Below are 12,500 nucleotides of genomic sequence, written 5' to 3' on the forward strand. Positions count from 1 at the left end.
TTAACAAGTGACTCGGGCTCTCTTTGGTGTCTGACTTTTTCGCTCCAATCTCTTAATCTTCCAGAGGCTTAACACACTTTAAACAAAACCCTCATTCCTGAGTCTGGAAACGTACTGCCACAGGTGGTGCTGCCGCTGCTGCTGGCGGTGGTGGTGGTGGTTGCAGGGATGGCTCTGTGTGCAGTCAGCGCGCGCACACACACACACACACACACACACACACACACACGGATGTGTGTGTTGATGATGTTTCTGACAGTGGAAATGGGTAGTTTAAAACGTTGCGAGAGTTTTTTGTAGCCTTCTCCTTGATGGTGGAAGTGAACTACCTTGATTCTGACATCCATGGACAACTGTTTAGAGGAAAGGAGGAACCCATGGTTTTTACCACCAGACACAACAGCCAGCCCGCAGTCGGATACTTTAGAAGGCATGGAGTTACTTCAGAATATACAGTTCAACCCTGGAATTATATTCACCTGACTCATTGAAGCCCCAACGAGTAAATCACCTTGGTCTGGGCCTTAGTAATCATCTTCTCAAAAGAGAACAAAGAATAATCCCAAACTTTTGCACAGGGCCCTTTCCTTTTTTATCATTTAAAAACTCTGAAAAATGTAAATAAAAAGTAACCTTGCTTTAAAATGTGCAGAAAGGTGTCATGTTTAACTTTGTAGCATTTAGTGTTCAGATTTGCTTTCAATCACTTGGAGATTAATTGTAACAGACATTTAAACTGGGGGTGCTCACATTTTTGCACCCCACTGTATTTCTGTATCTCCTATTTCTTGTTTTATTGTGTTTAGTATTTTTATTTACTATTGTTTTTATGTTCAGCACTTGGAGTTGCATTCAATGTATGACTTGTGCTACATAAATAAAGTTGGACGGATCGATTGATTGATTGATTGATTGATTGACACGGCCAGACTGGCTGCCTTACAAGAAGTTAGTACACATTGCACATACCTCCTTTGATATAGCCACTACTTATTAGATTAGATTAGATTAGATTCAACCTTTGTCATTGCACAACAACATGTTTATTTCTTTCTCTAGGCGCAGGGTCAGCCATAGTCAGCGCCCCTGGAGCAATTAGAGGTTAAGTGCCTTGCTCAAAGGCACAGCGGCAGTGGTATAGGCACCTTAGATATGATGCCAGCACCCCACCAGTCACTGGCTCCCTCCTGAGGCGGGGATCGAACCAGCGACCTTCGGATTGCTTGTCAGCCTCTCTAACCTCTAGGCTACCTGTTGCCCCTATGCCCCTGTATACATCTGTACCTCATACTGTACATAGCTACCTTACCTGTACATAGCTCATAACTATACCTCTAGCTACCGTACCTGTCCTATCTCTATCATGTTCTCTTTTTCATCATGTTATATATCATTATTTGCACTTCTGCAAATCATAAACTAGATCATAAACTGCATTTCGTTGTCTGGTACTTGTACTCTGCAATGACAATACAGTTTAATCTAATCTAATCTAATCTAGGCCCTAATTCAATATATCATCGAACACTTCTCTGTTCACAGGACTTCTTCCGTCGCTGAGCGTGTGCTCTGAATTTGCCTAGTTCGTTGCATGGGGATATACAGCACACTCAAAGTTTTAACCGAAATGTTCAATTCTTCCAAAGGAAACATTGTTCTGCTTAAAGCTTCATGTATGTGTGTGTGTGTGTGTGTGTGTGTGTGTGTGTGTGTGTGTGTGTGTGTGTGTTGCAACCGTGAGTGATAGTTTGCAGGGCTAAATTCAATTTCACCCCTCGTTTCACTGACTGCACACAAATTCCAGCATGCTGCAAATGTACCCCAAGGATACCTAAACCTTGAAATCACATAGAAACTCCAACTTCTTCTCTCTCACACACAAACACACATTAAGTCGGTAGAGGAAGGGAACATATTTCCAGTCAACCAGAGGCTAAACTCTTATTCAACGCTCATATAATGAGATTTCACACCGGGACAAAAGAAGAGAGAGGCCTTCAGGTTAATTCAATTGGATTCACTGTCTTGGTCTAAACCTGACAGAGATGGACAGACGGGGGGAGAGAGAGAGAAAGAGAGAGAGAGAGAGAGAGAGAGAGAGAAATAAGTTCTTATTTCTTATTACAGACTAGACAGAAGTGAACAGGAGGTCACTCAAAGCTCTGATGTGCATCACCTTCAGTGAGGAAGGCTTTTTGCCAGACAAATGTGTGTTCTGCTCTCTTTTGGTCTCTCACACACACACACACACACACACACACACACACACACACACACACACACACACACACACACACACAGAGACAGACACAGACACAGACACAGACACACACACACACACACACACACACACACACACACACACACACACACACACAGCGAAGAACGGCGTGTTCTATACCGTTCCTCGTTCCATTCCATGCATTACAATGAGCCCCGTCCTCTGATTTCTACCTCCACCGGTTGACCTACGGACAGTTGTAACCCCTTGCATCAGAGCATATCTTATCTAAGCCTATATTTGGTCCTGTAGATAGACAGCACATACAGGAGGAGGAGGAGTAGAGCGAGGGCCCCTTTACAAAGAGCTAACAAACCCTATAGCCGGCAGCCAGGTTAGTTGTCAGCTAGTGTGCTTCTTTCTTTAGGCGGATACATTCCAACCATATGTAAGCACATTCAGAAGTCCCTCTCGCCCCCCCCCCCCCCCCTTCCTCAACCTTAGCCAACGTCATTTCACTAAGGAGACCTTCAGTCTGAGCAAAGTGCTGCAGGGGCTGTTAATACAGGATATGTGTGTGTACGTTCCTTCATCTGTGGTAATGGAGGAAGTAGGAGACTTTGGGGTCTCTCTTTCTTCAGGTCTGGGTGTTAGCTTCGGTCCCTGGTGGTTACTCTCAAGTGTTGTTCCTGATATATGGAACGATCAGCTGAAGGGTTATTCTGGCCTGTTTCCAGCCAGTGATGGAACCAAGGAAATATGTTTTTGCTACTAAGTCAGTGTTATTTGTTGGAGGCTGTGTGTTACAACCACTTTATTACAACCTTCAGACTGTAAATAACGACTGTAGGCTACACCAAAAACTTTAGGGTAACTTATTATAGAGCTGAACATTGAACGTTGAACACTGACTTTTCAGTGTAAGCAAGGCAACACAGTACAGAGCTGTCCAGTCTTGTGGTTGATGATAGGAAAAATACCTAAATGCATACATATGAATGCAGTACCACTTCCGCGAATACAACGTAATGGTTTTGGACATTTTTCGTTGGAGTGAGTCGTCTCCCAATGCGATGTCACGTCGTTATAATGTTTCACTGACTCCTTTATCTTTTTAATCGTTACCTGGAGACTCTGATCACTTCGCGACAGTGACAGTCCGATCATGCACATGTGTTGATCATGTGCTTCCACCAGTCGAAACACATCGATACATACAGTGACTTCACTTAGGCAAGAACCTGCCATCACAATATCTCGTGAGCTTAGAATGAGAAGGTTCTATCTCCGTTTAGAATGAGAAGGTTCTATCTCCGTTTAGGGGAGTTCAGAGATATTGAGCGTCAACGTTTTTACATTCCATTATGTTTTGTGAGATGGAACCTTTGTATTTTATTAATTACTAACAAAAAAATTACAACATTTTAAAAATAACACCACACAGGCATTAATAAACACCTAATGGATCAGATTATGTAAAAAAACTCAATTTTGACAAAAATGGAGATAGAACCTTATAATTCTAACGTCACGATCTGTCTGGCTCAACAACAACAACAACAACAACAACAACAACAACAACGACAACAACGACGACAACAACAACAACAACAACAATGACAACAACAACGACAACCTGTCAGGGGGCCGTTCCACTAAAGGTGGATCAGTATATCGGCGACTGAAATAAATCAGGCGATCAGGCAACTCGGGATTGGAATTCAAGCCTCAGGGGATTCCTCGAACGAGGATCAGGCTTGTGTGATGAGTGTTCACAGAACACCGGCTTACAAATCCTCGATATGGGCTTGTGCACGCAGACATAAAGAGCCCTGAAGAGTCAAACTGTCGAAATGAAGATTGATCTTTATGAAGACGACAAATAAAATGTAAAATAGTGTAATACTGCCGCAATTAACAAGGCGATGGAAATGGTTTGGCTAGAAATTGCTGACCGATTAAATGCGTAGGTCATACTAGCCCTAGTTATTGTTATATGTTCATATTGTAATAAATGAATATTTCCTACTGTGGTGATATCAGCAGTAAGCTACAAACTGTCATATCGTCACGATGGCCTAGTGGTATTTACCGCTGCCGTGGTATTTATTCGTCTTTTTAAGACGGTGGTTCGAATCCCTCTTCAGACACACTTTTTTATTGCATTTCGTTGTCTGAATCTAATCTAAAATCTCATCTAAAATATAGTAATAGTAAGTATATATAGGCTATAAAATGATGGTGCAGGCTAATTTACAAGAACTGACACGATTACAATGGTGTTTGAAGCCTTTCTGAGTAAATTATGTTCTTAAACTAGACCCTGGATTTGGCATAGATTATTTTTTCTTACGATTACTGATGGATAGATGATTCACTTAGACAGATATATATATATATATATATATATATATGTGTTGTAAATCGATTTGCATGAAGGCTTCGGTCAAATGTAAAAAAATAAAAATAAAAAAAAAACTTTAATCAAGTCTCGAACACGCAACCTTTGGAACTCTAGCTGGCTGTCTTTTTTTTTCTTTTTTTCTTTTTTTTTCTTTTATTATACAAATATTCTTTTAAATACAATCATAGCTATACATCTTAACCACTGCGCCAGCCAGACCGCTGTGATGACAGCAATGCAAGTTGAGACAATTAACTTTTATTTATTGATCTATCGATCTATCTTTCACACTTTCAAAATATCAAGTTATCTATCACACAATCAAACTATCTATCGATCGATCACACTTTCAAAATATCAAATGATCTATCTATTACACAGTCAACCTATCCATCTATCTATCTTGTGTGAAGTGGGAACTAATATTTCCTAAAAGAGGAACTGTCGTCTTACTTTAGCCAGAGTTTTAGCCTGGTCGCGACGGAACCGAACGCAAGCTAACATTATCGAGGCTTAGAACTTTATCGAGGCTTGGAAGATAATCGACCTTAGTGGAATGGGCCCCAGGTCTGTCACTAGGCACACTCTGGCTCAACAACAACAACAACAACAACAACAACAACAACTACAACAACAGCAACAACAACCTGTAGCCTAAACCACCCAGTCTAATCTTAGTCTAGTGCACATGTTTGACAACTTCCTGATAGTCCCAGACAGTGTGTGCATACAGTTTTACGACGCCTAGTTTCAGACTCTTGCTACGTGGCCCATTCCTATCCGCACAGCTCAGAGGCATTACAAACCTCCCACATTTCTGCTACGCTGCTTCGGCGAGAACACACACTTACTTAACACACACACACACACACACACACACACACACACACACACACACACACACACACACACACACCTTTAGGCTAACTTATTTAGAGCTGAACATTGAACGTTGAACACTGACTTTTCAGTGTTTAAGGCAATACAGTACAGAGCTGTGCAGTCTTGTGGTTGATGATAGGAATACCTAAATGCATACATATAAATGCAGTACCACTTCCGCGAACACAACGTAATGGTTTTGGACGGGTTTTTTTGGACATGGTTTTTGACATTTGGACAATGTCAGACAGTGCAGAAGATGGGAGACGAGACACAAGCAATGCGCCACACTTTTGCAATGTCGAACACACACATTAAAACAGAGAAAAGTCATGTATCCATTCCACCCACACTTCTTTGCTGCTAGCAAACTAGCTGACAACGAAAGAACTAGCGAGCTAGCTGGGAAAGAAAAATGGCAAATAACATCACATGAGGAGTCCTGCTTGGTTAAACGCTAGAAAGACGTGGCTTTATGTGTGCAGAAGTCAACGTTTTGTCGGACAGCGCGCGCGGTGACACCCGGGCAGAGAGGAGAGAGAGACATACCCAGCCATCACCATGTCTTGAGATGTCTTAATTAACCACATTTTTGTTTGTCCAGATGTCTTAAGTCGTCTTAAGACCTAACCTGAAGACATGCACTCAGGCACTCACTTAAGACATGGAGCATAATAAGAGCCATATTTTCTGTGTCTTGAAGACACAGAACATCTTGAGATGTCTTAAGACACTGAATATCAATGAGAGAGGTGTCTGTCTTCACTAGGCACACAGCGGTCCGTGCTGACTGCTTACCTGCTGGGTTTTGGGGATGATGCCTCCTCCTCCTCCTCCTCCTCCTCCTCCCTCCACTATTTCGGGTGAGTTGTCAAACACCCGGTCTCGGTACAGAGACCACAAGCCCACGTTGGGCAGGAACAGGAGAGCCGCTATGAGCAGCCCCGCGAACTGCAGGAGCCGCTTCTCTTTCCGCCTCATTATTCTCTCTAACCGGGAGGGTTGCTGCGCGAACGGCTGCAGACAGTGAGCTCCCCCCGGTCCTCAGTGAGCCCCCCCGGTCCTTAACGGAGACAGTGAGCTCCCCCCGGTCCTCAGTGAGCTCTCCCCGGTCCTCAGTGAGCTCTCCCCGGTCCTCAGTGAGCTCTCCCCGGTCCTCAGTGAGCTCCCCCCGGTCCTTAGTGAGCTCCCCCCAGTCCTTCCTATAACGGAGACAGTGGAGCTCCACCCGGTGCTTCCCCCGGTCCTCAGTGAGCTCCACCCGGTCCTTAACGGAGACAGTGAGCTCCCCCGGTCCTTAACGGAGACAGTGAGCTCCCCCGGTCCTTAACGGAGACAGTGAGCTCCACCCGGTAGTTCCTTAACGGAAACAGTGAGCTCCCCCGGTCCTTCCTATAACCGGGAAGTAATGTTTCGAACCCCGAGAGCACCGAGAGCATGCATAAATGTCTATCCGAAAAGAGTACACTCTCCCCGGCCTCTGACGGAGACAACTTTCACTCTCTGGAAGTGAGGCTCTCTGGTAGGCTCTTCCGCTAGGGGGAGCGAACCACTGTCATATTTTGGGGGAAATTAATAAGAGGCGTTTGCATTATTAGCGGTAAAAACAAAGAAAGAATGTAAAAAAGAAGAAGAATGTCTTATGCAGTGATAAGTGTTTTATTGCGGTCTTTCAATCGCTGTGACTCAACATGTTATTGTTGACTGCAAGACTGCAAGCACCCTGAGATGTCCCCTCGATGACAATATAGTGGAAGTGTTCTAAAAAGTTGTCACGTTTTTAAGCAGAGAATGAACAAGTTGAAACTTGACCAACTTAACTTGCCAGAAAAGTTACTGTTACTGTATTCATGTGCACCGCCAAATGCAATGTTAGTGAAAAACAAAAAAAACTAAAATGTTAAGTTAGGTTTAATAATTCACCTTAAAAACAACGCATATTTTATTGAAGTCCATTGACACTCACTCGTTTTTTAATGGCATGCATATATTGTATATTTGAGGCAGAAAACATTATGTAGTTGTTCGTTTTGGGACTCCTGCACGCTTAAGTTTGTCGTTATATTATTATTATGTTTAGTATCTCTCGACTCAATACAACAGAGGCTGGCAGTGGAACTCAAGATGTCCACAAGATGTCGCCGTATCAAAATATGATAACAACATTTTCTATTATTTTCTATTCTATTCTATTCTGTTCTATTCTGTTCTATTCTATCATGCAACATTCATTTATAAGACAGAAACATCTATTTTTCTTTGAATGCTTTAGAGGCCAGGCCTACGTGTCTACAGGCCTAAGCCTAAACATCATCATAAATGGGTAAATGATTCACTTTGAAATACACAGGGATGAGTCATTGATATTCTTTGTATATAACATGAGTTAATCATTTCTAACTTGTGTTATTATGACACAAATTAATTGTACACCACACACAGTTGCCATCAACAGAGTGTTTAGAGTGTAGTTTCTTGTAATATACAGTCTGGACATGGTTAGGCTATGGTTTTCATCATGCCGAAAGTAATTCCAGTCCAGAGCAAATCCTCTATATTCCAACAGCAGCACCCCCTGATCCAGTGCAGCCAGCTGTGCTACGGTCAATGGATGTGAGTAATCAAGGCCTTCATTTAATCTCAGATAGCCAGCCATGCTGCAGGCAGCAACCTACTTTGTGGGCACAGACAGACAAAGAACACATCTGTTCTTGTGTTGTATTGTTGTTCTATGTTATTTCCTTCATAATTATGCAGAACAGGCGACGTGTGTGTATGTATGTGTGTGTGTGTGTGTGTGTGTGTGTGTGTGTGTGTGTATGTGTGTGTGTGTGTGTGTACGTATGTGTGTGTGTGTGTGTGTGTGTGTGTGTGTGTGTGTGAGTGAGGATATTGTTGTGTATTATTATAGGGATGACAATTACCAGTGCTTTTTTCAATTGTGGGTTTCCTGAGATTGATGGTAATTACATGCACATTACATGGATACGCAAATACACGCACACACTACACACCAGACACACGCACTCACGCATGCACACACACAGACACAGACACACACAGACACACAGACACACACACACACACACACACACACACTATATTCTGCTGTATTCCAGTTACAGTCACCCATTGTTCTCTCCATTTGCAGACCACGCTTTACTGCTACCAACGTTTCAGTTTGTACGCTTTCTTAACTGGGTGGCACAGAGATGTTCTATGGTTCTCAAACATTCCCTTGAAATAGGGTCCTGAGTGTGACCAGGTGACGCCATGTGAGGACATTATTGTTCTCTCATGTTTACCTATGCTGAGAACCATGGTTTGAATTATGGGGGATTGTGGGTGGTCTGACCCCCCTAATTAAGTCTTGGACCCCCCTTCCCCCCCAAAAAGATGTAAAAACAACAGGTCGGGGGCGTTGAAACATATATATTCTTACCTAGACATCCTTAAAGTTGACCATACCATTTCTTAACGTCCGCCTTGCACTGGAGTCAGTGGATTCCATGGATTAGGCTACAATGAGCGCGTCCTCCGATTTCTACCTCCGCCAGCCTCATCTGTCTAGAGTATCTCCTTCTGAATGAATGAATGAATGAATGGTCTTTATTGTCATTGATATAGTACAGGTACCAAACAACGAAATTTGGGAGGGGGTGCTCCCCTGGTGCTAGGAAAGAAAAAAAACTAAAAAACAAGAAGGGAAAGGAGCTGGTTTACATAAATAAAGGCTATGTACACTATCCACTATACTATACTATACAAATAAAACACTGTGCTGTACTCTATGCTATGCTATACCTATTCTAACATTTCCTATTCTCTGCAACCTTATGTACCCTAGGGTTGTCATATTGCACATAGTGTTATTGCACATTCATTTAAAGTGTCGCAGTTTGCAGGCTTGAAATGTACACATTTGTGCCTCAGCACTACACCTGATTTCAATCCGTCCAGACTGTCCAGGGCCCAGAACCTAGGTCTTTGCTGTGCTCAGGGCCTGAATGGCCCTGGGGTAGAAGCTGAGCTTCAGTCTGTTTGTCCTTGCGAACATGGTCCTGAACCGCCTGTTCGAGGGCAGCCGAGCAAAGTGTTCGTACCCAGGGTGGGATGGGTCTCTGGAGATCTTGGAGGCCTTCCTGAGGCAGCGTGTGTTGTACAGCTCTTCCAGAGAGGGGAGGGGGGCGCCGGTGATCTTCTGGGCCGTTCTCACGACTCTCTGTAGCGCATTCCTCTCTGCGGCTGTGCAGCTGGAGAACCAGTTGCAGATGCAGTAGGTAAGAATGCTCTCCACTGCGCAGCGGTAGAAGGCCACCAGCATCTCCTGTCCGATGTGGTCTTTCCTGAGGACTCTCAGGAAGAAGAGCCGCTGTTGTGCCTTCTTGATGATGGCTGCTGTGTTGTTCTTCCAGGACAGGTCATCCTGTATGTGCACCCCCAGGAATCGGAGGGTTGAGACTCTCTCCACGCTTCCTCCGTCGATGAGCAGGGGCTGGACCTCAGATTTTTTCCTCCTGAAGTCCACGATGATTTCCTGGGTCTTTGACTGGTTCACCAGCAGGTTGTTAACCTTGCACAGCTTGCTCAGCTGCTCTACCTCATCCCTGTACGCTGCCTCGTCCCCCCCCGAGATGCAGCCCACCACGGGGGTGTCGTCTGCAAACTTTACGATGGAGTTGCTGGGGTGGACGGGGGTGAAGTCGTAGGTGTAGAGGTTGTAGAGGATGGGGCTTAGCACGCAGCCCTGGGGGGACCCAGTGCTGAGTCTGAGGGCTGTGGAGGTGTGGGAGCCCACCCGCACCCTCTGGGGGCGGTCGGACAGGAAGTCCTTGATCCATGCACATATAGAGTGTGATAGTCCCAGGTCTAGTAGTTTGGTCACTAGCCTGTCTGGAAGGATGGTGTTGAAGGCAGAGCTGAAGTCCACAAAGAGCAGTCTCGCGTAGCTGTTTCCCCTCTCCAGGTGGGATAGAGTGGAGTGGAGAGTCGTCGCGATGGCGTCCTCTGTGGACCTGTGGGCTCTGTAGGCGAACTGGTATGGATCCAGGTTGGGCGGGAGGCGTGTGACTATGTGGGCCCGGACTAGTTTCTCGAAGCACTTCATGATGATTGGTGTGAGTGCCACCGGGCGGTAGTCGTTTAGGCAGCTCACCGTGCTTTTCTTCGGGACTGGGATGATAGTTGAGGTTTTCAGGCAGGGTGGGATGGTGGCCTGGGACAGGGACTGGTTGAAGATGTTGGTGAAAACATCTGTCTTGGTGCCGTCTCATGTCTAGTCTACACAGCATGGTAATCTACATATACTAACGACAAACTATATGGAATACATGTACACCTTGGTATATACTGTGGGCCTGGTCTATAGGCCTACAATTGATGCTGGCTAATCTACACAGGGCTGGTCTCCCAAATCAGACATGTTACCTCTCTCAAACTGCATAATGCTCCCGGTAAACCGTCTCCCGGCGTCTTCCGAGTTCCACAAGTGGATTCTTCCGTGCTTAACTAGACGCGCAGGAAATCCACCGATCGTTATGTGTCTGCTTCCTCCATTCACTTTATATTCATTTATTTATACTCACTGTGTCTGTATCTATACTCTATATCATATTGCTATTCATCTCATGTATTTTGACTTTATATTCATTTATTTACTCACCCTAATACTTAATACTGAAATACCATGCACTGTCTACAATATCATGTCCAATATCACGTCCAAACTACATTTCGTTGACTCAGTACCCTGTGCAATGACAATAAACTTGAATCTAATCTAATCTAATCTAATCTAATCTACCCAATTCCTGGAGAATGTCTGTAGAAGACTTTCCCTGGACTGGAAGATTGGGTATTTTCCTTCTCAAAAACGTAATTACTTATTTTCTTATAGTCTTCCAGCTAGGTTTCCTAGTTCCCTGCCTAGGTAGTTTATAAAGACATGAACAGGCCTATTAAGCGACCTTGGGTCCCCAGAAAGGCGCTATATTGTTATTGTTATTATTGTTATTGTTATTATTATTATTGTTATTGTTATTATTATTATTATTATTATTATTATTATTATTGTTGTTGTTATTAGTATTAGGTATGAAGGTATAAACATAGGCCCAACAGATGGTCATTATTACATAACGAACAGCACTTCAAGGTCTCACTATAATACCGTAGTCCATCACCTTTGATCACATCCGACGATGCAGGAACACCCTTGACATAAGTGGAGTGATGCGAGCAGAGTCCATTATATCACGACGCGAATAGACCGCGAGCCGCAGACGACACTGTCATTCACAAGGTGTCACAAGGTGTCTGTCTGCTTTTTACGCTTTTCAAATCGACCGATATTTTTCTCTTTCTCCCTGCTTTAACTCAACAGCATTGCTGCTGCTGTGCTGTGTAATATAAACACCCATACAGTCGACTACACAAGTGTGTAGCCAAGTCATTCTGGTGGAAAATCTGAAGGACTGTGTAGCCATAAGTTACCAGAGAGAGTTCAACCAGAGAGAGACGTCGTCTGAATTTCAACAGCGACAGAGAGGGAGAGAGAGAGAGAAAGAGAGAGAGAGAGAGAGAGAGAGAGGAAGAGGGAGAGAGAGAAAGAGAGAGAGGGAGAGAGAGTGAGAGGGGGAGAGAGAGAAAGAGGGAGAGAGAGAGAGAGTGAGAGGGAGAGAGAGAAAGAGAGAGAGGGAGAGAGAGAGAGAGGAAGAGGGAGAAAGAGAGAGGGAGAGAGTGAGAGAGGGAGTGGGAGATAGAGAAATTAGCTAATTAGCAAATTGTATAATTGACAATTATTCACTTGCAAAAATATTTTTCAACTCAAAAATAGCGAGGTCATCACCTCAGCGTGCCGTTTGCTGAATCCATTTTGATTGTCAGCTATCTTGATTTTTTTTTAAAAAGTAAAAAAAATAAATGTTTGATGTATTCACCTGGACTGTGTCCGAATCGGATCAATATGAACATGCCTCTTCTTTAATAAAGCCT

The 12,500-nt window shown here is 43.9% G+C and overlaps 1 protein-coding gene across 1 annotated transcript in view; it reads right to left on the reverse strand.

Annotated features, from left to right (window-relative positions):
* The window catches only part of galnt10 (UDP-N-acetyl-alpha-D-galactosamine:polypeptide N-acetylgalactosaminyltransferase 10 (GalNAc-T10)), a gene marked incomplete at its 5' end in the record, with an annotated part of 40,294 nt that extends 33,806 nt beyond the window's left edge, over positions 1 to 6,488 (reverse strand). Inside the window, one exon of the mRNA XM_080549426.1 lies at positions 6,306 to 6,488. Coding sequence (XP_080405552.1) covers positions 6,306 to 6,488 — 183 coding nt within the window. The remainder of the gene's footprint in view (positions 1 to 6,305) is intronic.
* Positions 6,489 to 12,500: the final 6,012 nt, after the last annotated feature.

Source organism: Nansenia antarctica, assembly GCF_963989245.1.
Source record: "Nansenia antarctica genome assembly, chromosome: 20".
NCBI lineage: Eukaryota > Metazoa > Chordata > Actinopteri > Argentiniformes > Microstomatidae > Nansenia > Nansenia antarctica.